Here is a 26987-nt window from a genome sequence, read left to right as displayed (position 1 = left end):
TTTCACTCCCTTTGTGGGGGAGGGGCAGCGGCCGCATGGTCTCAGACCCCGGCAGGGGCTAAACCATCACACAGGCCCACTATGATCCAGGAGAGTTCAAAGGGTGTCACTTAGGGTCGCTATTTATAGGGTCTGAGATAACTGACTTTCATCAGTTACTCTTCCATTCCGGCCCAACTTGAGTGATGAAATATTTTGGTGTTTTCCATCAGTTGCGCAGGCCCAGAACTTGCTGGATGTGCAGTTCTGTTATCGCCCTACCTCAGCCATGTCCCAGGTACAGATGTACCAGGCTGTCAGGAGGTGATGGACTGTTATTACTGCTCCCAAGTGATAGGGAGATCAGGAGCCAGGCACGTCAAGGGGGTGCCTTAACGCTCTGGTCCTCTGCCATTTGCAATCCATACTGCCCTAGATTGGTGTGTGGCCCAGGAGGAGGGTTGGAATCACACCAAGCACTGAGCGGCTCAGCAAGATGGGGGGGGGGGGAATTGGACCACCACAATCCACCCCATGACTAAAGTCAATTTATCTTGTCCATAGAGTGACAGTGTGGTTGCCTCTTGCCTCTATGCCTATAAACAGATAATGCCGTAATCCAATTGTATTTTGAGGGAATTGTGTGTTTGATTAGCCTCTATTAGTTAATGAAAGTTTCATTATTTCGGGGAAATATACACACGGGGAAACTTCTGCAACTGCGTAATTTGTTTAACCATCCTCCAAACCTCAATATACAACATTATTATAAGCAATAAAGATATTAAGGTTAGAGTTAGAAAAATCACGATTGGGTGAAGCATGGAATTAAACAGTCCTGTTGCTGTTGGTGACCATCCAAATAGGACTTCCCACCATTGGTGTTCTCCAGCCTTTTTGACTCTCTTTAACATTTGATGTGTTTCCTTTATATCATGCTGGACTGTGATAAGAGTCTTTTGTCTGGTTTCTCATGCTTCTTGTAGAAGGTTGATTAAATCAGGGTGTTGGAGGAGTTGCTTGATTATGGTTAGATTCATCCTGATAGGTGTAGGTTGTAGCTCGCAATATAAAATGTAATCAAAAGATAAGTCATCATAGGTAGTTATTGGCACAGAGAAATTAAAATCACAACCAATAATGACAGAAAAGTTACACACACATAGATTGAACTGATTGGTTATGTTATAGACAAAATCATCTACCAATAAAGAATCACACAATGTTCGCGTGAAAGCACATCCTTTTCCAACATATAGGACTATGGTTTCAGGGGTTTTGTTTGGGTGGATTTCAAAGTGGCAAATGTTTTGTTCAGTGTCAAGACAAATGTCTTGAGCTTCAAGAGTATTACTTTCACAAATGAAGCCTTGTTGTTCTTGCACAGTGCATGCATTTACATCAATTGTTTGCCACTTTTCCTCCTTTTAGTGGGCCCACACTCTATGCTCTAAGGGACAGAGTATGGTTCCATTGTGATTCAGTCCTAATGCAATGATTGGGTATATATTGTACACTGAAGCATTGCGTATGGTAGGGATAAAGGCAATAATCTTATCACTTTCTGTGTGGTGAGTGAAGTTGGCCAATTGCCACCATGATTGAAACTCCCTTTCAAATTCTGAGGTGTTGTCCCAGATCAATTTACAGATCTCAGTGGGTAAGATTCCTCCTCCTTCTCTAATAATGGCTGCTACTATAGACTGTATCCACAGTTGCGTTTGGATACAACTCAAGGCAGGAGAGATATTACCCTGGGTTGCTCCGAGAGCTTTTACAATTAATTGATGATCATTTACTTCAATTCGTTCCCAATGAGGTAAAATGTCTGATAGGAGCCATTGACTTGCTCCTAAGGCTGATGAAGATGACTTTAGTGGGTGTTCCAATTTGATCAGCTCGTCGGTAGTAGCAGTTATCTTGTTCATTAGGGCTTCAGCGTCTATGCTATTTAGTATTCCTAATCCTGTCATTAGGAGAAATAAGTTGTATTTCCTGTAATCATGGGGAAAAATAAGTTGTAAATTCTGAAGTACAGTATTTTTTTAAACTTATGTAATTTTATTTAATAAGCAATTTAACTTTGAACCATATATGTTATACATATTTAGTGTTTCTATGAAAACGTTTCAGATATGAAGCTCCAAAGACTGAGAGTTTCACAACACATGTTCCTGACCCTAATTAATGTTAGTTTTAGAATAATTGCATTGAATCAGCCAGTTCAGTTTCAGATATGGGCTAAGATTGATTAGAATAATCAGAGTATTAAAAGATTTTTGAGAAGATGAGGTTTTGAAGTAGTACACATTCTGCAACATGCAGTGTAATGAGATGAAGTTATACATGTATTGATGCCTGTTAGTTTAAAGGGATAGATGGAGGGTGAGGTCTGGGAGGTGATGTGCAGGGCTGAGTCTATATTTAGAGATGGCTGTTTTTATCTAACTCTACAGCTGGGTGCTGATTTTTGCTTTAGAAGGCTTGCATTTTGCTTGCATATGTATATTAATGCACTTATCTGCTCTATGCAGCAACACATACAGAAGTTCTTAGGAAAAATTTATCATGCGAAGTAAAATGTGTACATCCCAGTGGGCACAACTGACAGATAGCTTGTGTACAACAGTATTACGTACAAATCAGATTCATGACATTTACTCTCTGTCCTTCAGGGAACAACCCATCTTCAGCACCCGAGCTCATGTCTTCCAGATTGACCCAAACACTAAGAAGAACTGGGTTTCCACCAGCAAACATGCAGTTACTGTGTCTTACTTCTATGACAGCACAAGAAATGTCTACAGGATAATCAGTTTGGATGGGTCAAAGGTAAGCTTTCTTTTGGAGTACTTGCTTGCTGATTGACTTTTGTATTTATTTTCCAGTCTGATGTCCTTCATGTATCTTATCAGATGCTTTTGTCATTATCTGAGTAACAGATTACTGACATGTTAAAATGATTGCATTGCTTCATTACATATTTTAAGTGTTTATTGGAAAATACTATTTTCAATGTATTCATATTTACTTTGATAAATCTGTTGCTGAATTTAAGCAATGACCTGTTAGTTAATACTTTGAGCAGTCTAAAAGGCACTCCCTGCGAGGTGCACTAAAAAGTACAAATAGGGTTACAATAACCTGTTTTCATCTTCGTATTCAATGATGTTATCTATATCATTGGCTTCAGCATTATGAAGGACATCTTTTTAGTGCCCATAATCACTTAGTAAATCCTTCTCTGTTACATAATCTTCCAATTTTTGTTGTAGAGAATGTCGTGATTCCCTCCTAATAAAGTTCTCCATGATAAGCTTTTATCAAAACTCAGTTGGGTTGGGTTTGGGTTTTTTTGGGGGGTGTTTTTCTTTTTTTTTAAATTTTATTTTAGTTTTTAAATTAGGAAAGATAATGTGTTGAGCTGCTATTGTAAGAAACCTTGTCTAAGAAATTAATTTGGAAGACTCAGAGAAAATATTTGACTTAGGTTCTGCCCTAAGTGGGTATAAAAACAGTAACTTTACAAATGGCATGTCAGAAATCTCTGCAGTAAAGACATTAAGATATACAGAGTGTAATCAAAAGCTATATTCCTTTCAAGAGACTTTAATTTGCAATTTATGGAGATGTATCAGTTCACAATGGTTAGAACTAAAATACTCTGTTAGAGCATAGCAGTATTCACAGATGTTTCTTCGCTATTTATTAAAAGCTGAAAAACATTACTCTGCTTTTTTTCTTTTTTTCTTTTTTTTTCTTTTTTTTTCTTTTTTAAATCCAGAGTATTGTTGTTTTAAATGAGAAAGGAGAGTTTCTATCATACAGAAGTACATAGGAATTTTCTGTCAAAGATCTCTATATGATACTACTTCTGGTGATTGAGGCTCTGGTATCAAAGCCTACCAGAATTTTTCCAAGTTTAACTCTGACTGTATCTTACCTTCTCATCACTCCTTCAAATGATTTTGTTCTGTCAAATAATTAAAATACCTTTTCTGTGACTGTTTATAAAAGACATCTGGATTGGGACTAGATGCTGTATGAAATCAAGGCTGCTAGTTGTAACCTGTAGCATCTTAATTGATCTGCACAGTTTACAAAATCCTTATTCTGATATCCACTGGAGTTCCTCTGCTTTTGTCTAAAGCTGCAGCTCTTGAAAAGTGGCTGCTGAGTTGCACTGTCAAGCAGTTGTTCAGCTATTTCTTTGCTCTTTTGTCTATTGCAGCATTTCCTTTGCATTTGCAGTACTATTGGCAAGGTATATTGATAATACAGTCTATCACTTTTATTTACTCTCTCTGTGATTGCTGCAATCCTAATAATGTTTCCATTCAAGCGTTGTCTGTCTAAGATCTAGGATCCCAATCGTGATTAAGAAAGAGCCATTGTTTTAGGCATCACAACATTGCTCTGAAACATATCCAGGTGAATAGCAGGGGAGGACCCATAGAATAATTTTTATGAGGTTTTCAGCATAAATCCCAGATAATTATTTATTTTTAATTATAGCCCCATCTTTTTTAACATGTCTGCACATACATAATGTAGTATGTAGAAAGGGCTAAATATAAATATAAAGCATTCTTAAGTTCAGAGTGCATCCTGAGTCTCTCTGCTGTATGGCATACAGTTGGGTGTCAATAACACTACTGGCATCTGAGCTTGTAAGGTCTTACATTACACTGTCAATTGATCAGACAAAAGCGTTAAATTTGCAAAGGAGAAAAAGCTATGCAATTTAATTCTCCGGTTTTGAGTTTTGAAATTAAATAGAATAAAGACGATTCTGTGGGTTTTTTTTTAAAACAAATTTTACATAGAAAATGTCTCAAAGTTACATGTTCCCAGCTGCCAAAAATACTTGTTGTACCATATTGGTTTTGTAGCTCTCATGCCCCTCCCTCAGGGAGAACAAATCTATGAACCAACTAGGTTTACTTGTTAACCTCTGCTGGTGGGGTTTACAGTGAGTTTGTACGTTGGAGAGAATGACATGCATATGGCTGCTCAGTTATAGTGGCTCGGGTGCTGAGCAGTAAGCCAGTAAGTCATGGCAACTCATGTGTATGTCCACTTAGACTGCAGTAAGGAATGTTTGTGAGTGTATTGGTTTTGGTAGCAGGGGGGGTACAGGAGTGGCTTCTGTGAGAAGCTGCTAGAAGCTTCCCCCATGTCTGATAGAGCCAGTGCCAGCCAGCTTCAAGACGGACCCACCGCTGGACAAGGCTGAGCCAATCAGTGATGGTGGTAGTGCCTCTGTGATAACATAGTTAAGAAGGGGGAAAAAAAAAACGTGGCAACTTCAGCTGGAGAGAGGAGTGAGAATATGTGAGAGAAACAATTCTGCAGACACCAAGGTCAGTGAAGAAGGAGGGGGAGGAGGTGTTCCAGGCACCAGAGCAGAGATTCCCCTGCAGCCCATAGTGAAGACCGGCTGTCCTCCTGCAACCCATGGAGGTCCACAGTGGAGCGGATACCCACCTGCAGCCCATGGAGGACCCCATGCTGGAGCAGGTAAATGCGCCTGAAGGAGACTGTGACCCTGTGGGAAGCCCACCCTGGAGCAGGCTCCTGGAAGGACCTGTGGAGAGAGCAACCCATGCTGGAGCAGGTTTGCTGGCAGGACTTGTGACCCCGTGGGGGACCCACGCTGGAGCAGTTCATAAAGAACTGCAGCCCATGGGAAAGACTCATGTTGGAGAAGTTTGTGGAAGACTGTCTCCCGTGGGAGGGACCCCATGCTGGAGCAGGGGAAGAGTGTGAGGAGTCCTCCCTCTGAGGAGGAAGGAGCGGCAGAGACAACGTGTGATGAACTGACCGCAACCCCCATTCCCTGTGCCCCTGTGCCACTTGGGGGAGGAGAAGGTAGAGAATCCAGGAGTGAAGTTGAGCCCAGGAAGAAGGGAGGGGTGGGGGGAAGGTGTTTTAAGATTTGGTTTTATTTCTCATTACCCTATTCTGATTTGATTGGTAATAAATTAAACTAATTTCCCCAAGTCGAGTCTGTTTTGCCTGTGATGGTAATTGCTGAGTGATCTCCCTGTCCTTATCTTGACCCATGAGCCTTTCATTATATTTTATCTCCCCTGTCCAGCTGAGGAGGGGAGTGATAGAGTGGCTTTGTGGGCACCTGGCAATCAGCCAGGGTTGACCCAGCACAGAGAGAGATACACTTGAGATTTGAGTGATAATCCCATTTCTGCCCCACACCCTTCCCCCTCTTTAGGTCAGTAGGTTCCAGTAGGATTCCTGGATAAAATTTAACTTCTGTACTGATTGTCTGAACATCATTAAATCTTTCTTCTTCATTAAATCTTTCTTCTTGAAAACAAAAGGACATTTTCAAGACATGATCTTCACTCACCTCTGAGAGATGCTACTGTACATCACAGATTCCCACTTGAATTTCCTTGTGGAGATCTTTGGTCTATTTTGAGACAGGGTTTGGTTTTTTTCCCCCTTATTCTGTATCAATGGGTCTATGAGGCAGATTTGGCTGAGATAGGTCCTATAGAAACAAGTTTTGCTTATTCTTTCTACATTCTGTGTAATGTTGTTTTCTGAAGCTACTGTCTCCTCTTAAAATACCCAGCATAAGAAATTATGCATCTCCCTCTAACTTGACTCCAGAAAACGTTCTAGGACCATAAGGTGTTCAGTGTACAGGCCATATTTAATAGGTACATACAGTATCTGGATCCATGTTGCCCATGTCAAGGAGATCCTGATGCAAATAATCAGATAGAACTTGCATCTGGTTTCTATGATCTCTTGAGTAAATATCTTTTATGCAACCTTTTTCTCCTACCGCTCTAGGAATCAAGAGAAAACCTGAAAAATAAAATCTCTTATGCAATATGACATGACAACATTGAGCAGTTGTTGCTAAGGTTTTCAGTTCTCATTCATTATATAGTCATTTCATATCTCATTGGAAAAATGTGTTTTAGTACTTCTTTTTCCTAGGTGATGGAAGGAAGCCTCCGTTATTTCTCCAATAACATTGCAGACAGAAACTAAGATTATTCTCAGAATCCTACTGTCCTTTCCATTCAATCTCTGGCAATCACTGAGAAAAGAAAGTAGTGTGGTTCCTGCAGTACTAGTTAACTCTCTGATAATGTTTTCACAGATGCAAAATTGGCAAAAAACCCAGTAATTTGTGCTTATCTAAAACAAGAGAAGACTCTGGAAAAGAGTGATTTTACAGTCTGTAGGTTCCATGAGCCTTGTATATATAATTTCTGAGTCAAGTCTCCCGTTAGTGTTATTGCAATAGATGATCTTTACATTTTAATGACTGTTGTAAAATAAGCTAGTCACACATTAAAGTGATAATCTGTTTAATGCTAATATAGATTTTAAGTAAGGCCTGTGAGCACAGGTCTTGTTTGTAAACAGAGGGACTTGTGGACGAAGTGGTGATTGTTGGCTGTCTTGGTCACAGTGACCACGAAGTAGTTGAGTTTCAAATAGTTGGCAATAGGAGAAAAAGTGCCAGCAAAACTTCGACTGTGGATATGGAGAGAGCAGACTTTGGACAGCTGAGGGAGCTAGTTTGTAAGTTTCCCTGGGAATCTGCTTTTGAAAGTATTGGGGTCCATGAATGCTGGTCACTTTTTAAGAGCCGTCTTTTAAGAGTGCAAGAGCAAGCAATTCCAAAGTGCTGGAAGTCAAGCAAGCAGGGCAGAAGGCTGGCTTGGCTGAGCAGGGATGTCCTTCTAGAGCTTAGGCAGAAAAGGAAAGTGTATGGACATTGGAAGCAAGGACAGGTGATGTGGGAGGACTACAGAGATGCTGTTCGCCACTGTAGGGAGAAAATTCATGCAGTCAAAGCTTGATTAGAGTTCAAGCTGTCCAACACTGTGAAGGACAACAAAAAGGGTGGGTTTTTTTAATATGTTAATAGCAAAAGGGGGATGAGATAACATTGGTGCATTACTTGATGAGGTCAGTCACCTCACAAATAGGGAAGTAGCTGAGATATTTAATGCTTTCTTTGCCTCTGTCTTTAACACCAGTGATGGGCCCTGGGATTCCCAGAGCCCTGTGTTGGAACACCGTGACTGAGGGAATGATAAACTTCCAGCCAATCCTGAAGTTGTTTGAGACTTTCTGCTTCAGCTGGATGCGCATAAGTCTATAGGGCCCGATGAGATTCATCCCAGGGTACTTGAAAGAGCTGGCTGATGTTATCGCAGGAGCTCTCTCCATTATTTTTTAATGATCTTGGGAGTCTGGGGAGGTCCCAGTTGACTGGAAGCTGGCAAATGTTGTCTCAGTTTTCAAGAAGGGTAAGAAGAAAGACCCTGGTGATTACAGGCCTGTCAGTCTCACCTCAGTGCCTGGTAAAATTATGGAGAAGGTTATTCTGGGAGTTATTGAAAAACACTTGAGAGACAGTGCAGCCACTGGTCATAGCCAGCATGGCTTCATGAGGAGAAAGTCCTATTTAACAAACTTAATTTCCTTTTATGACAAGGTCACCCATCTAGTTGACCAAGGGAAGCCAGTAGATATGTGGTGTTTGGGTTTTTTTTATTTTAGCAAAGCTTTTGACACTGTCTCTCACAGTATCCTTCTGGACAAAATGTCCAGCATACAGCTAGAACAATTGGTCCAGACAGCCTGTTCTGGGTTCTCTCTTGTGCAGCCAGCCCACATGGTCAGCTGAAGCAGTGAGCAGTCTCAGCTGAAAACTGGTTGGTTTCTCCAAGGTTTTATGCTAGGTTAATTTGCAACCAGACATGCCACTATCATTGCAGCAAATGCCAGTCCTGCAGGCTTTAAACTTGCCCATTGCTTGGAGGTCATAAGTCCGTGTCCTCAGAGTCTTCTGCACTGAGGAAGTTACATCTGTGACAAAATTACCTGCACCCTCAAATCTGTGATACAAGTTCAAAGTAATCAAGCAGTGGATGGAACTAGGGCTTAAGCAAGGAGACAACATAGCTAGAGCTTGAGTTGGGAGGAAGATTCTTTTCTACGCTGTCCCCTGGATAATTAATTTCAAACATGTTACTGTTGATGGCTTCCACACCAAGAGAGATTGAGCATTATGTGAACTTGCACAGCTCTCTTCTGGGCTTCCACCAGGTTATTTCAAAAGGAGGACTTCCAAGCACTAACAGTACATGAGAAGACAAGAAGCATACAAGAAAAACAGAACTTCAGAACATCTTTCTAAGAAGTTCACCTCTGCTGTCTCACGTTATCTCTTTTGTCCTTCATGGCATAGACAGCTGTTTCCCATGAAGTCAGTTGGAGGCCTTGGTGCAAGTGCAAGCTTGCTGGCTTTATTTGGGCCCACAACCATATGTCTAAAGAAAGGAGGATGACTGAATTACCAGTAACTTCACTGACCAGCTTCTCCTATATGAAAATATGAGGAGAAGTTTTGTGGACAATTAATGCTGAAGATGGTTCTCCAGTCTCTAGTCACACAACAAATATTGTCCTTGACCTGATGAGACCTGTTGATTCAATGAAGCTTGCTGATTCAAATGTAAGCTTTCAGTCATTCCAAATTTTTCCAGGAGTTGTTCACAATGGTAGCCAAAACTTGCATTTTGACACAAAGATTATCAGAGCAAACTGCCTGTTTGATATTGTCAGCTACATCCAGATTTGCTTTTCCAATTTAATGTGAGCATAGTGGAGCTGCCAAAGCCACTGCAGAAGATGCCAGTTTTGTTAAATTCATCTGTGCTTGCAGTATCTTTGCCTGCCTTTCTACATGTTGCAATACAATGTATTCTTCTGAACTTTCTTGCGATACTCAGACACAGAACAGACACAGAATCGTCTAGGTTGGAAAAGACCTTGAAGATCATCTAGTCCAACCATTAACCTAACACTGACAGTTCCCAACTACACCATATCCCTCAGCGCTAAGTCAACTCAACTCTTAAACACCTCCAGGGATGGGGACTCCACCACCTCCCTGGGCAGCCCATTCCAACACCTAACAACCCGTTCTGGAAAGAAATGCTTCCTAATATCCAGTCTAAACCTTCCCTGGCGCAATTTGAGGCCATTCCCTCTTGTCCTATCGCTTGTTACCTGGTTAAAGAGACTCATCCCCAGCTCTCTGCAACCTCCTTTCAGGTAGCTGTAGAGGGCGATGAGGTCTCCCCTCAGCCTCCTCTTCTCCAGACTAAACAACCCCAGTTCCCTCAGCCGCTCCTCCTATGACATGTGCTCCAGACCCTTCACCAGCTTCGTTGCCCTTCTCTGGACACGCTCGAGTAATTCAATGTCCTTTTTGTAGTGAGGGGCCCAAAACTGAACACAGTCATCGAGGTGCAGCCTCACCAGTGCCGAGTACAGGGGCAAGATCACTTCCCTGTCCCTGCTGGCCATGCTATTGCTGATACAGGCCAGGATGGCATTGGCCTTCTTGGCCACCTGGGCACACTGCTGGCTCCTGTTCAGCCATCTGTCAATCAACACCCCCAGGTCCCTCTCTGACTGGCAGCTCTCCAGCCACTCCTCCCCAAGCCTGTAGCGCTGCTGGGGGTTGTTGTGGCCCAAGTGCAGCACCTGGAATTGGGCCTTATTGAAACTCCTACAGCTGGCCTCATCCCATCGCTCCAGCCTGTCCAGATCTCTCTGCAGAGCCTCCCTACCCTCGAGCAGATCAACACTCCCACCCAACTTGGTGTCAAGTCACCCTCTCCCCCACTTCATCTGAGAATCAGCATATGCACATGGAACCTGTTTGTGGGCTTAGCTGGCCCCTCAGCTGTAAATTTTTCAGGCTTGCCCTGTAGAATTCAGAGAAAATTTGATGTTGATGGTAGCTATGCTCCAGTGCTACCTAAATCTCAGCAGAAGCAAAGGATGCTAAGTAAACTCCATAACTACTCACTTTAATATATCCATCCAGAAGGCCATCTCACACAAGTAATATAGGCTGGATTTGACTTCTAGATCTTGGGCTTGGGAGAGCAGTACTTGGTCTCTCTGATGTTGAAGTTTCTCACTGTCACCATCCTGAGAAAATATTGTTATTCTCTGCATCAGTCCAGTTTCTGCTACTCAAAGAATAAAATTAAGATTTCTTTATCTCACACTGCACACTGATGTTCAAAAGATTCCTGACTCTGTAGCATGAGACAGTAGGACCCATATTGACAATAACCTTTGGAGCACAATAACTGGTATGTAAGAAAGATTCTTCCTGAACTGTTCTGCTCATAGTGTATGCTATTTTTTGGGAAGTTTTAAGGACATTCTCTTTCACATGGGTGTTACAAAGCACCTACTAACCAGTGTTTTATGAAAAGGGCTGTGAATTATTTAACAAATGTGGCTGAAACTCTTAGTAGCACCAGACAGATGAGAAAGCATGCCTGCATTTCACTTCCAAAACACATATCTGGTTTTATGGCTAGTCTTTCTTGTTCATGTTGGCTGGTTATAAACTGTAATAACCATATTTTTTTTTAGTTAAATGGAACCCATTGGTGTCATTATAAGACTATCCTGACATACTTTAACTGGACAGTTCCACATCACAGATTTAGATTATGTGAGACAAACTTTAATGTGATAAAAATACTGTTGAAATCCATGGTAAAACTTTAGTGGCTTTTAGTGGGACCAGCATATAATTGGATAGTTATAGTTTTTGTTTACATTAGCAGAAGTTGTATGCTGGAAGATGTGCTTCTTCCATCCTGTACATAACAAGAACTAGAGAAGAAAAATCTATTCTAAGAGTAGCTCTTCTTCTGTAGTTGGTGTACTACCCTGTCACTGTTAGTCATGTTTGTGTGTGTATAAAGGAAAAACAGACTCTTGCAATACAGAAACTTAAATTGTGCTTCTTGTTTTATTGCATGTTTTCCAGTGAGGATTGCATATGCAACGGGGTGAATGCAACTGTGGAGCTTACAGTGGATCTTGAAAGTCATTGCTTTAGGGGACAAAGAAACATACTTGTGAGACAAAAAAAGACTTTGATAGTTCTACTCTGATCTCATTAGCCTATGTGGATACTTTAAAGGACTTTTTTTTTAGACTTGCTAACTATTAAATGACTGCTTGCAATTGCAAACAGGTGCCCCCCCCCCCCCCCTTTTGCTCCTTTTAAAGAATGTATGCCAATATATGCTTTCATAGTTTTAGCTGTGATCGAATTTGAAGAAAACTGTTCCCTAGTTGCAAGTTTGTCTCATCCAGTGTACACAGATACTTGTCTATAATACTGGCATTTTCAATTATTGAGTAGTCTTTTTAAAAAAGTCAAACCCACAGAACTCCTTTTTTACAACTATTACTTTTTTTTTTTTAGGCAATAATAAATAGCACTATCACCCCCAACATGACATTTACTAAAACATCCCAGAAGTTTGGCCAATGGGCAGACAGCAGGGCAAATACAGTCTATGGCTTGGGATTTTCATCTGAACATCACCTTTCAAAAGTAAGTATGACCAGTGACAACTCTTCAGCCAGTCAAGCAGTTTAAGAGTATTTGATTCCTGCTGGTTATATTGTGACTCAGTGCTCACTATTGTTATTTAAAAATAGTTTACAAAAAATGTTCTGTATCCATCCTTATGATGTAAAAAGACAAGACTATTGTTATAACACTTTGTTGCCTATGAATTTTCTTTTAACTGATTGAGGAAAGGAAGGAGTTTCAAGCTATCACAGTGTATGTTGTTAATGCTTTCTAGGTATTCACTTGTTAGGTTTCATTAAGTTTCTCTTCTTTAAAGTTGTTCTTCCATTACAGTTTTTCATGATAGAATTTAAAGGAGTAGACTATGTAGTGTTTCTTCTGTGTTTAGATCTCCTAGAAAAAAATTGTTGGTAGTCTTCAAATGCATTTTTGTCTTTAAGCCACATTCACTTTTCTGCTGTGTAGTGCATCAAATTACAGATATTTCAACATGTGCAGGCTTAAAATAAAGCTAGTGGGAAAAATATTCAATGTAAAAGAAAACTACGTTGTCTTGTTGGGATACAAAAGTTGAAATTTTTACTACAGAAACTCAATGCTCTATGAGGTTTTCTTCTGTTCTCGTTGTGCAGGAGGGAAGTCCACCTTAATCCAAGGGAAGCAGTAACTCCTTTTTCTCAAAGTGATGGTATGGTTCCTGTGAGCACCCTTTCTACAATCCCTACTGTTACTGATACTACTCTGGTAGATGAGTCCAGGAACCTGTAAAAGCCAGTGTTTTTCTCCAGATGAGGAATTCCATTTTCAGTTTAAAAACATGTTTCTACATTAAGCAGAGATTTTTCGTCTTTGAAATATACAAAATATCTGGAAACCCAAATGCAATAAAAAGGAATGTATAATAAATGTTTGAGTAAGGGATATAACGGTTGGCTTGTTATTAAAAAAACCTAACTAAATAAAAAAATCATACTGGCCCTTTGGAGAAAGTAATTGTCACTATCCAAGGATAAGCAATGGTCCTTTCAGAAAACCATTAAAAAGAGAACCAGTACATCTGCTTTATCTGGACAGTGTGATATGCTTGTAAGATTTCTTCCATTCATAATCCAATAGCTTTCATTTCTATGAAGCAACACAAACCCAGGAAATTCTGAGTAATATTAATATTGAATATATGCATGTGCATTTGTGCACATCATTGCTTCAGTGAACTTAGAAACTTTGTCATTTATTTAAATTGGTGTGTATGTCCTAGAGGCACTTGCTTACCAACATGGTAATAACTTTTGTCAATATTTCAAATGATTTCACATAAATCCTAATTTAGTTTACCTCTCATATACTAGCTTGTTTTCCTTAATCATGGAATGCTTCTTTGGAGGCAAAGTATCATGCTGTAGTCATGCATAGCCTGTGTTTGCCTACCTTTTAACACTGGGTTGTCCTTGTCAATGAAAATATTTTTGTTTCATCTGTCCTTTCCTTCACTCTTTCCTTGCTCTCCTCAAGTGATACTTATTTCTTTCTTAATTACAGTTGTTTCAATCCCATTCTTTTGCTGCCCTCAAACTGATGTCTAAGAGTTTTTGGTATGCCCTTGGCTTAAAACTTTATATTGCCGTTGAAAAAATAATCTGAAAAGCTGCAGTAGATATTTTTGTCTTAAGTACATGTTTGATTAGCAGTTACTCAGATTGCTGTGATTTATGAAGAATACACAGATCTGTTGAGAAAAATGCCAAGTCACAGACCTTTTCAGAATCTTATGGTGATGAATCTTCAGGACCTTTTCAGCAAACTGTTTCCCTTGTATTAGATCTTAATTATCAAATTGTGATTTTCATGTGAATTAAAATTGTTGATCATTGCTACTAAAATTCATAAAGGTGAAACTTTTTGTGTTACTGTAAAATTAGCAAACATATTTGATGGAGGGAAAAGAAACTTTTGTTTAGATTACAGTCTACTCAGTCACTGGAGTTGGTAGATATATTGGTCTTGGAATCAGAAAAGCTGAATTAGCAACCCTGGATCTGCTGTATAGCTTCAGAAAAATGACTGTGCACTGGCATTGTAGTCAGGTATCGTGGTTTGAACTCGGCCGGTAGCCAATCACCATGCAGCTCATCGCTTACCTTCCCCCCTTCCCCCCCCCCCCCCGGTAAAATAGGGGAGGGGAAAAAAAAGGGGAGAATTTGTAGGTTGAATAAAAAAACAGTTTAGTGATGGTAACAAAACAACAGTAACAATAGGAAGTCCAAAGAGGTAATACACAATGCAGTTGCTCACCACCTGGCGACCGGTACACAGCTCGCCCCCCAGTGGCGATCCCAACAGAATGAAAGATCCCACTGAGCTAACTGGAAGCAGAAATGAAAGAGAACTTGCATCCTTTATATATCGAGCATGACATCACATGATATGGAATACTCCAATGGCCAATCCAGGCCAGGCCCTTCAGCTGTGCTCCCTCCCAGCCCAAGGAAAGTTAACTCTATCCTGGACGAAACCAGGACATCAGATTTGCCAGAGCACTCTTTGGTATACCTAGCATGGACATGAAATCTAATTTAGGGCTCAAGGTACTACTGGATATTAGTGATAGTGCTAACAAATAAACTGTATTAATGTATTTGTTCAGAAACAGGTTGCTTCTAGAAGTTGCCTTAAAAATTGAATCTGGAATTTCTTTTCTGTACCTGGTTTATCGAAGTCCCTAAGTGAACAGCCCTATTGTATGTAATTTGTTTTGCAGTAGTGTCTCTGGGCCCCAATGAAATATTTCAAGTTCCAGGGAGCAAAGACAGCCTGCAACCACAAAAAAACTTAGTCTAGTCTGTGACTGATATCAACAGGTTAATGAAGCAAACAATCAGAGCAGAGATAATAAAAGTCATGTCTTCTAATAAACTGGTTATTCTCAGATCATTGTCTGCTTAGCTGTGTCACTCTAAACAAGCAGATGATTTCCAAAGCATATATCAAGTGTTTGACTTTTGGACTATTCCTTTTTGGTTCATGTGCCTTTGCCCTCCTAAACTGATTGCTAAGGTAGAGTGAAACAGCAGTAACCTCTTTCTGGATGATTATTGTGAATGTGAGAATTAGTGGAGCGAGACTATCCAGTATAAAAATAAAGTCACTCTAATCAACTTCACACGCAAACAGTATAGAAGAAAATTAATTAAACATTTGTTTATCTTCATTAGACATTTTCTCAATATGTCAGACCACAAATTCACCTCAAGATTGTTCCATCAGGAGTCAGGCAGAAGTCGGTGATACCTAAAAGATGATTACTATGTTGAAGAATATTCCTTTCACAGGATCAGGATTTCCTAGCACAGTCCCTCTTGCTGCTGTAGTAGGAGGTACAGAATGTCCCATGATATTCAGAGAAAACTGAGGCTAATTTCTCAACCTGAATATAAATCTGTGCTTTTGATAGTACCCTGCTGTATGGGAAGAAAGATTCCTTGTCAGCATTGCTGTCTGTTTTATCCCTTTGAATTAGTTGGCCTGATTCATTCCAAATAACTTAAAAGAATATGCTAAATGCCAAAAGGACCATCACAGGTACTTGTGAGATCATTTTGTAGTCTCCCCTCACAATTTTTCCGTCTTTTCCTTAAATTGTTAATCCTCCAGAGAACTCTTCCTTTCATACCATGAGATCTCATCTTTGTTATTTAATAGCCTACCAGGACAAGTAGTTTAAAGACAATAAGGTTTTTTAGATCTTGGATAGCAAGTGAAGTTCTGATTGAAAATAGTTGAGGAGACTGTGTCACACAAAGGTAGCCTTCATCCCTTCTAAATACATGCAGTGCAAAACAATTTCTTTGTATGCTGCTGCTGAAGAGATTTAGAAGCTGTTGGTGAAGTTTCTAATGTTTTTGCAGAATCATTTCAATCTTAAGCTGATCATATTCTGTATAAAAGAAGTAGCAAGCAAAAACAAATGCTTGGCTACTATAGCAATTAATGTAGTGTCAAGCTGAGATCTATGAAGCCAAATTTTTCTCTAGACAGAGAATCTAGGCCCTATTCTTAATAAATTGATTTAATCTATCAAGTTTAAGGGTGCATGTATTTCTGAATTGCTGCTTTAGCTATTTTCTGGAAGAGGTACGTGTAGCCGAGAAATCAAGCTTCATATGCCAGTTCAATGTGAAATTCTTGAATTTAGTGTTCAGTATATGTTGAGTGTTCAGTTCAATGAATTTGTTCTTTAACTTGATTGATGTCAATGAACAATCAAGGAATGAACTTGACTCAATATTCCTGCTGCTGCTTTCTTAATTAGCTACTGAAATTATAAATGCTGTTAAAATTTGGGAAGAAATTAGTATTGTTTCAAACATGAAAGAATGAAGCCCATTGAAGGCTCTAGGCTAATAGTGACCACAGTAGGCTTCAGAACCAGATAATTTGTTGTCAGGAAGACATTAAAACCTGAATCTGAAAGCAGCTGTGCAAGGCAGCTTATCACTATTATTAGTCATATATGAGGTGGGTTTTTTAACACTAACAGTAACAAATTAAACTTTGTTGCATCATAACTTTCCTGTCATATAAACAGAGTATATTATGTCTGAAAGGTATGTCACTGTGTAACTCTCTTAAATGAATATCTAATAAGGAGAAAAATTAAAAAATTATACTGACAGGATTTTACTTTGTAAAATATTAAGTACAGCATTCTGTTCTGCATGTAATATAACTACTTCATGCCTACTCTCTCTTTTTCCTTTTTTTTTTAAACATATGTACCTTCAGTTTGCAGAAAAATTTCAGGAATTCAAAGAAGCTGCACGACTAGCAAAGGAAAAATCCCAAGAAAAGATGGAGCTAACAAGTACACCCTCTCAAGTGAGTCTTATTGCCTGATTCAAGCCTAGTACTTCACAGTCTGTGGTATTATCGTATCTTATACACATGTTGTAGTAAAAATGAACAGGGTACTTCACAGTTTCCCTGAATCCTCTCAGCAGTCAGCTAGAAGTGTCAAGAAGTCTAAGAATGCATTTAATATACATTGCAGAAGTGTCAAAGGGGCTTGCTTTAATATAAAATTGACCTTTTGTTTATTCCCATCCCTTTCTTTGAGCTTTCCCCAGAAAATATGTTATGAGTCAAGATGGTGGGCAATTATGTAAGTAAATCCATAGTAAAGACTTTTTGTGTTTTTTCTTATTGTATCTATGAAACTTCAGGCAATGCACTGTAAAGGACTTTATATAAGAATCATTACAACAAAAATTGAAGTTAAAACAGCAAACTATTTTTACTTATTTCCTCCTGTTGTAGTATTCACTTGTGAAATGTGTTGAAGGAAGATGACAGATTCACATGTGGGTTCTGGGGTTTTATTACAGTTAGCCATGTTGTAAAAGAAGACTTTATAAAAGACATCTCAAAACATGAGCTGGGTTAATATAGGCCTAACAGGAAGATAAATTAATATAGTCATATTTACATTAGTCATGCCTAAAATTCATTTACTTGAAAATGGATACTTTGAATTTGCTTTGAAAAAAGAAATTGCATGAGGCTTTTATGCCCCTCCCCTCCAGTGTTTCTGTCTCTGTGTGTAGCTATTTGCTTTATTTTAAGCAATAGCGAAGACAACTAATTCCTTCTCTTGGAGGATGAAGCAACTTTAAAACTACAACAGGGGTTCCTGAGCTGAGTAGGATTCATGCAGCTGAGTGTTTTTTTTCTGGGGAGCGCATCTTCATTCATTGAATCAATGCATCTCTTGAGTGCTTTGTACTGCAATATGCTCCTGATCTTTGATGGAACAAGGATGGCAGGCAGTTTGCAACATGCTATACGAATAGGTTTATTGCCACCAGAAAGCTGCATCTGGTGTCCTTCCAAATCAGTGGAAACCACAAGAATACACAATGAACCAACCTCATGTTGTTTTCCCAGTAGGCATTTTGCCCAAGTGCTAGGTTGGCTTTGCTATTAAAGGGAAACTGCTTGCTCTGCTGTAACAGGAGAAAAATAAGGCAGTCTTTTTTAAATTAGTTTTCTTGACTGTCTCTAAACTTCTCATAATTTCCATTAATAAATACATAGATAATGGAGGTAGGTATTTCAGTATTATAACCTAGTATACACTTGGACTTTAGAAACAGTGAAGTGCTTCAGCTAGGCCTCTAGTTACTCGATATTATAGGCAAAACAATTACTCTGCTTCTCTTTTGACATGATGATTAATAGTCTGTGCTCAGAAGTTAAATCTGACACTGTTGAATGGAGTGACTTACTTGGTTTGTACATAAATTTGAACTACTCATTCAGAGACAAGATGCTTTTGTCTAGCAGTTGCCCAGGGTTAAAGCTTTCCCTTAATCTATATGAGCTATTAATATTGTTCATTTTCCAGTACAGATTTCCCTTTATACTTGGAACCTAACATTTTATACTCTAGGCAGTTATAGAAATGTTAACTTGAGCGATTCTATAATGCACGTTGAGATCTGCAATTTATTTACTGCACACTTAGGAATAATTTCATATTCAAGCCTTACTTTTCATCTCTTGGCTTTTAGCTGTGTTGATAAGTTAGTGTATTATTCCAAAAGATACAGCTCATGCAAGTGCTGACACATCAGCATAATAGTCTTCACATACTTAATGCTTCTCATTAGTTCCCCAGAAAGAAGGGAGTTTGGAGTGGATGAGAAGCAATGACTTCACAGCAGACTGCAACATTTCTGTAGTGCTGGGGCTTATTTGAAGAGATTTATGACTGGGGGGAAGATGGGTGCTTGGTAGTGGGGAGGGAAGGTGGGACCCTAGAGACATTTGAAAGAGCACTTTTTGTCATTTTGATCATCTGCCAAAAAGTGGCTGCAAGGCATGTAATTCCAGTGTTGCCTTTCTCAATCATTTTACAGCTCTTCTTTCCCTTTTGCATAGTGATCCTTTGCAGAGAGGGGGAGTAAAGGAGGAAGAAGAGATATTTTCAGTGGCCAATCAAGACTTTGTAGGAACCTGGCTTTTTTAGGAAGCTTTGACAGGAAAGGCATTGGGAGGTAGCGTGTGAGTAGTGAGCTCTATAACAGTAGCTCAGTTAGCTACAAGTGTCAATCCCTCTGCTGTCTTGGACTTGCAGATATCATTCTGCACTAAATTAATAATAGGTAGGAAGATACTGCATATCAAAACTGGAAAATATACATGTAAAACTTACATAAAATGTGTTACATTTCTCTTGTTACTGCTTTAAAAATGCATTATTTTGCTCATGTCATAAACCCATGGATCTTACAGTGACAAGCCACCCATGGTCTATTTTCAGTTACAGGCTTGCCTATGCACTGAAAGTGCAACACTGATCTGGAGTTCACTGAGCAGCATGAATCGATAAGCTGAAACCTGTGGTTCAAGTACAGAACCAAATAGTGCAGGTTGTGGGGTTTGCATCCTCACCCCATCAGTCTTACCAACTGGAGTTTGAACCTCAGGTTTTTTTTTTTTCTCTAAGCAAGAATCTGTCTTCAGATATTTCTTGTGACACCAGTCATTTCAGATTAAGACCTCTGTTAATTTCTGAAATTGTGTGGTAAGTAAATTAAAATAGTCAAATAAATCAAAATAATCCAACTCTTTAATTTATGATTCTGAGACCCTCCTATACTATTAGGAATAGCTATTGCCTGAAAAGTTTTAATATCACAACATTTTTATAGTGTAAGGAAGGGGTTGGTTTTGGCAAAATCATCATGGTTTTATCATCTGTTGGCTTTTTCTTTGTAGAAGTACACAATTTACTTCTGAACCTTGTGGAAAAAGTGACTTTCTGGGGTATTGTGTGAATTTCTATTCTGGAACAAATGTTTCAGACCTTATGGTATCTGAATCAGTAGCAGGCAGCCTTATGCCGTTGCCAGTCAGTACTGAACAGAGCTCTATGAAGAACAGCGATGCCAGGGAAGTGTATGGAATACTTAATGAGAAAACAGTATAATATTTAATAAAAAAAGAAGCTGGAATTAGTTTGGTTTGTTCCTGGTTTTAGAATCATCTATTCCTTTTCTTTTATTCCATATTTAGTCACCATTAAAAGGTGGCTTGATCTGTGCTGTGAAGTCTGTTTTACTTTAGAGACTCTTTTGTGAGTGCATGTATTTTGTTTACAAGATTCTGAGATTTAAGTCATCTTTTGATTAATTCCTCCCCATTATGCTTAGTTTGTATATTGTAGGCAACTGTCATTTTTATACTGCTTGGCATCACCAGTCCTGGATACTTATTAGTAGGGCCAGGGCTCCTTTAGACAGGGGAGATCTCTGAAAAACTCTTAAATAGCAGACTCTCACATTTACTTGTCATGTTGAAATATATTAATCCTCAGTCCATGTGTAAGTCCAGGACTGGCGAGTGACTTAAAGTTCAATATCCTCCAAAAACTTATATATGATATAATAATGGTTTTATACCACAGGAGAGCCATTAATCCTTTTTTCTCAAATGTATAAAATATCTATTTGTAGCTGTAATGAGTGGGAAATATCAGGCCTTAAAATATGTCATTGGTTTACATTTACTTCCAATTTAAGCACTGGGGTTTTTTTCCATATAGGATCTATACAGTTGGATCTTAGTTAACCTGCTCTTCCAGCTAGGAGGGAAGGGTAAAAAACTTTTTCAGCTGACCAGCTCTGTAAAATTTGAAGTGGATGTGTGAAGCTATAATGATAGGGAATAAAAATTTAATTACTTCTGAATGTCTCACAAAAATGTTTCTAGAATTCTTTTATTCTCTCTAAATAATAGAAAATGTGAATATATTATTTGTAAACTTAGTTTTGTTCTGTGTGTTTTTTTTCAGTTTTATTTGGTGCTTTATTCATAGCCAGCTTCATAATAAATTATTTACCAGGCAGGGATAGTTGTGAGTGTGTGAGAGCACTGATTAACCTGTATTGGTGGAAGAAATACATACTAGAATCTGATGCATCTCTTGTACATACAGATCAGCTCCTCATGAATTTGCAGGGAGTGAACCTTTAGGTATTACATAGACTGTGATGTTTGTCTGCATTAATTTTTGTTACTTGAATTTCATTCAAATTAGACATCTATGAAAGTACTGAAAAATAAGCCTAGATGGAACTTGCACATTTGGGTTTTTTCTGCTGAAATAATTTTTATCATTCATACTTAAAATATTTTAATATTTTAATAAAGCTTTATGTATCTAATAATAGTGTCATAAGAATTTTAGCTTAAAGATACAAGCAAGCCAGATTTTGTGGGATATGGTATATGTTTTTTAGAACATCTAGTGTAGTTTGGGAAGAGGAGGAAATAACAGAGAAACTCTTGGGTCCATAATGCCTTTTATTTAATGGCAATGGAAACTGTTTATCAAATCAGAGGATAATAATAGACAAAACCACATAATTTATATAAAATAATTCATGTGCCTGATTATCTTTCCAACTCTGCTCTCCTTTAAGACCTAATTTCAATTCAGTTTCAGTTCAGTAAAATTGTTCTGTAAAAATCAAGATTTATTTTTGACTTCTAAAGTATTAGCACTTAAGATAATAGTTTTGAGTATAAAATAAGAAGATTCTTCCTGAAAGTAGATAACAATTTGCATTCATAAAATAAATAGTTTATATTTGTGTAATAAATCAGTGTAAGCTAATTATTTTCTGCTTTTAATCAGTAGGAATTTAATAAGAAGATGCAGAATGAAGACACTTGTGCATGTGCATTGTATAACTTGATGAATGATAAATATAATAGAACTTGAAGTCATTATTAAAAAATTTTAATATAACTCCATATTACCCACTAATTCAAGTTGTAGAGTGAGATATGTCTCTCACTATGTGAAAAATACAGTAGAATAAAAGCAAAAATTTGACAATTGTTGTGCTGCAAATGCTTAACATAATTTAAAGTGTAATGAAAACATTGAACGACAATATTTTTGGTTAAGTGACACCAGTACTTTGTGGAAGGTGATGACAGCCAGATCTTATTTTCTTTAAAAGAACTGAGTTTTTCCATCTGGTCAAGTCTCAAAGTCAAGGGTAACATTTCTTATAGATATAGGAACAGATTCAGTATTGGAGGCTCAAAATTAGACCCTCATCTTGTAAGATCATGACCATCTTCAGATACTTTGCAATTTCTTCTGAGATTGCTGTTCTTCAGCTTTCTACACAGTGTCAAAGAGCTGGGAAGAGGAGCTGTTGGCCTTCCAGATACTGTGCTTTTGCTTCAGTTTAATAACATTAAATAGCAGTTTTATCTCTTCCCCATGCAGATGGTAAAAGGCTGTGTGACCATAGGAGGTGCTTAGCTTTTGGAAATACTGTAATTCAACCAGTCCTCTGCTGTATAGACACCCCTCCATGACATCCGTTGAACTCTATTCATGAAACTCTTCTATCTTAGAGTTAAATGTTACCACTTGATTACTAAAAGCCTACTAAGACATTTTAAAATTGAGATGAGCTATTTAGCCTATATGACTTGCTTATGTCCTGCAAAAATCATTACTTGAAAAAGTATATAATAGGAAAGAAAATATTAAAATTAAACCACATACAGGGACTGAAAAGCCTATAATGTTCTAACTTAAGATGTGGGCTACACAGTGTACTTTGTTTTTTAAAAAGGAAGTACTTTTCAGTGACTAGAAATTGGAAAATAGTGTTTGTTGGCCAAAACATAAATGTACATGTTGACATGATGAAGACTGATTAAAACTGCACCAGTGCCTTCTGCTAGGAATACAGCCAATAAGTTTTTCAGGTGTCTGGTTGTGTAGCAGTAGCTGCCTGGGTATAGCTGGAGTATTCTCCTTCCCAGATAATACCATGACCAGCAAGAGCTAGGCCAGACTAACGTGTCTACGAAAGTTTTGCAAGGACTGTGCTGAACAAGTTTTCTTTACAGATAGCTCATAGGTGAAACTGTGAATGCACCACCAATGGCCCTTCCACTGTTCACTTTGGTTAATACACAAAATTAAAACTAGATTTTGAAACAAATATCAGAATTGTTTGTTTCGCCATGTTAGAATATAAAGTAGGAGATAATCCTGGGTGTCAATAGTCGCCTGTTGTGTAGCTGGCTGAGGGCTGAATATAATATCAGGTAAGAGAGAGAGATCTGTAATAAGCAGGAGGCTGGATACTTGCAAATAAATCATAGGTCAGTTGTGTTTTGTGCAAGATAATGTGAATCCTATGGTAATACACTTCTAAATTAAATTCACATGATGAAATATGACCATGAAGGATGCTGGAAATCTGTGAGCCTCACATTAATACTGCCTACAGTTCATATCTCATTTAAGAATTAATGTTAGTGCTTATATACACATAGACTTCCTGAGCAGGTCACTTGGTAATTCTAATGTGTCATTTGTTTGTTTTACTTAAGGAATCAGCTGGAGGGGATATTCAGTCTCCTTTAACGCCAGAAAGTATTAATGGGACAGATGACGAGAGGCTGATGCCAGAAGTGATGCAGAACTCAGAACCAAGGGCTGAACCAACCCAGAACGCATTGACATTTACCCATAGGTACAGATTCCATTCCCACATCCTTGACTAAGTGATACTTATCTCCTTCCTTGTTAAAGGGACCTTCTCCCATGTCGTGGCTTCCACCTAGCAAAGTTAAGAATTAAATTATGTCATTAAAAAAAAAAAAAATTGGTTTTCAGATTTGCAGTATAATCTTTGTTTTCACAAAAAAAGCCCATGAGGAAATCTCTTTGAATAAGATTTGGGGGGGCATTATTTTATAGTTTAATCAGCTGAATATGAGCCCTTGAACATTGGTTAGTGCAGGTGTCCCTTTAACAGGAAGCATTATTTCAATGTTTGAGATCTTAGTAAAGTTAACTGCTTCTTAGAATATTCCAATTAAATTTATTTGCACACATTTTCTTTAAAGGACGTATAGGATTGGATGTCAGCCTTTCACTGATGAGTTGTTGGAAGAAAAGGGACTCTTGCGACACTTTTGTATTATAAAATTTAAAGCAGCCTTTAATTGAACAATTCTCTGACAGTTGAAAACATTTTTCAACTTTTTTTTGAAACATGAGAGAAGTGTAGTTCTGCTTCAAACTGAACTATAATTTATTGCACTAGCAATACTGTACTCTGTTCTTTAAGAAACCTAGTACTTTTAATTTAATGATACAAGTAATGAGTTAAGATGGGTATATCTTGCCTATTAGAAACGATTGTAAATGGGACACTCAATAAAACACATTATGTACTGAGACCATGGAGAGTAACTTAAATATTTAATAAACTTAGAGCAAAGCTAGAAATACTAGATTTATTTTTTTAAACATGGTCTGAATCAGATTAAATACAGTTTAAGAGCTCTTGAACAAAGGTTGAGGAACACTAGGATGTCAGATATGTCATGCAAATAATTCAGAATGAGCAGAGATAAAATTGGAATTGTTCAAGACTTCTTATTTTTTGTAAGAGAATAATACTATTAAACATATCTGGAAAAAATAATTTACATTTTCAAATGAGAAAAAAATTATACTTTTTTAGCAGAGTGATTGTGTTTATTTTTATATTTCAGTTGTCAACAGTGCATCTATTACATGTTTTACAAGAAATGGTGCTTTGTAAGAGAGCTCTGTGCATACTGAAGTAGTTTTGCAAATGTTGCACATCAGTGTTCTGTAACGAGTTCATTTAAACTTAATGTTTGTGTGTTGGTATTCTCTATCAATATTTTTGTGAAAAGGAGTTGTGATAAAGCCCACACAGGAGTAGTGGTATTTGTTTTGTTTAAAAAAATGACAGCTGCAAGATCTTATCTCTTGCTTTGCATATGTAAATATGTTTTCTGGTATGCCAATATAGTAATTACACTTTGCTCTGCATTGACCATGACTGAAGATATTTTTTGAAACTATCCAGTTGTAATTTTTGATGGTGTAGAATAGAGGTTATAAGATTTTTACATACTTTGCATTTTTCTATCATCTACTTCATGTATGCAGTGTGAGTGCCTGGTTTTAGTTTATTGTCCTGTTAAATACCACTAGCTAGAATTGGTCTTCCGACAATAACTCTGCATTTTGAGAGTCACTTCTCATGAGAATCATTTGTCTTGCTAATGGTAGCTTCAAGTTTGTTAGTGAGCTATTACTAAAGAAAATGCAAATTTTTTCAAACCCTTTGAAATTAATTGAATTTTGAACTAGATAAAGTTTTTATTATAAATAAATAAAGATTCATATAGGTTACTTTTTTTTTTTAATACTGAAAAGCTCAAGTGAGGACATTTATATATTATTTAAACCAGACAGAAAATGCTTTCAGGTGCTTTCTGACAATTTTTTCATATAGAAAGAAATAATCATTTTGTGTGTATGTGTCTCAAGGAACACTGTCTCAATCAGAGGGAAAATACCATTTAAAAAAACATATATTCCAAAAGATTCCAGTTATTTCCCAGGTACCATTATGTTTTTCAAGTTGATGACAGAACTTAGTTTGGAAATCAGCTGCTTTGATTGGATTGAATTGTTAGCTGTAATGAAGACTCTCTAAAATGGCACTATGTAACACATGCATGAAAGAGATGGGAAGTAAAGCCTCCAGGATTGTGTTAGCACTGGTTAAATGGGCATGTTGTTGTAGAGGCATTTCATAATATTAAATTGGCAACTAGGTAGACACACCTAGTTGCTTGTGCTGGCTGGAAGGGTGCTCTCTGCAGAAAGTCTGTTTGCCCCTGATTTAAAATAAATAAATAAAATTAAACAAAACCTTACACCCTGATCATTGGAGACTCCCTGGGCTTTTCACGTGTCAGGGGTACAAAAGGATTGAGCTCCTCCTTGTTCCCTGTCTTTTTGATCCTGCTGTGTATTGGTGACACTCCATGTGTGATGGAGAGGAGTTGTGCACTGAACCCTTTCCCTGTGTGCTCTGGTAACTCCTGCTGATCGCTAAGCCTCTTCCACACCCTGCATTTCAGCAAAGTTAAGTTAAATTTTAGCCAGTGCTTCTGGGTGAGAAGGATAATGCTGGAAGGGCATGCAAGTGTTGTCTTGTGCATGGCAATGCTTTTTACGTATTTGCCTTTACTTCTTTCTGGAGCTGTTGATCAATCGCTAGGTGCTTTTCAAAAGAAAAGATGGTGTGGGCTTCCCTCCAATGAGTTTAGCTATAGGGGACATTAGAGTCACTGAGGCTGGCCATGCTTCACTGAAATAACACTAGTCTAGCAAGTTCATTTCTTCCACGATTAGAAAAGCTATATTCTGCTCTGGCATGACAGTACATACTTACCCTGTGAAGGTCCAAAAGGAGTGGTCCTCAGTGTAGTCTGGAGCACAGGGAAAGGTACATGTGGGGCCACCTGGCAGGAGCCCAGGCAGCCATGGGGCAAAGGTTGGAGCTTTGTGGGCAGGACGAGGTGCCACAGCACCGCACAGTGAGGATGGCTGGTAAGGTGGGAACTGCGTTGCTGCCGAGAAGGTCGGTGAGCTTAGCTGAGTGTGGGCACCTCTGCAGCAGAGGACAGGTGTAAAGGTTTGAAGGGGGTTGTTGTCAAG

At 38.3% G+C, this 26987-nt stretch overlaps 1 protein-coding gene across 2 annotated transcripts in view; it reads left to right on the top strand.

Moving 5' to 3' along the window:
* LOC141917729 (homer protein homolog 1-like) overlaps positions 1-26987 on the top strand; it is a 149617-nt gene that overhangs the window by 55634 nt on the left and 66996 nt on the right. For both annotated transcript variants that reach the window (XM_074811142.1, XM_074811143.1), the window contains exons 2-5: positions 2655-2811; positions 12284-12415; positions 17180-17272; positions 23825-23967. In XM_074811142.1, the coding sequence (XP_074667243.1) occupies positions 2655-2811; positions 12284-12415; positions 17180-17272; positions 23825-23967 (525 nt within the window). The remainder of the gene's footprint in view (positions 1-2654; positions 2812-12283; positions 12416-17179; positions 17273-23824; positions 23968-26987) is intronic.

This window comes from Strix aluco, chromosome W (assembly GCF_031877795.1).
Source record: "Strix aluco isolate bStrAlu1 chromosome W, bStrAlu1.hap1, whole genome shotgun sequence".
Classification (NCBI taxonomy): Eukaryota; Metazoa; Chordata; class Aves; order Strigiformes; family Strigidae; genus Strix; species Strix aluco.
The sequence above is the reverse complement of the archived record's forward strand: the minus strand, read 5'-3'. Positions and strand labels throughout refer to the sequence as shown.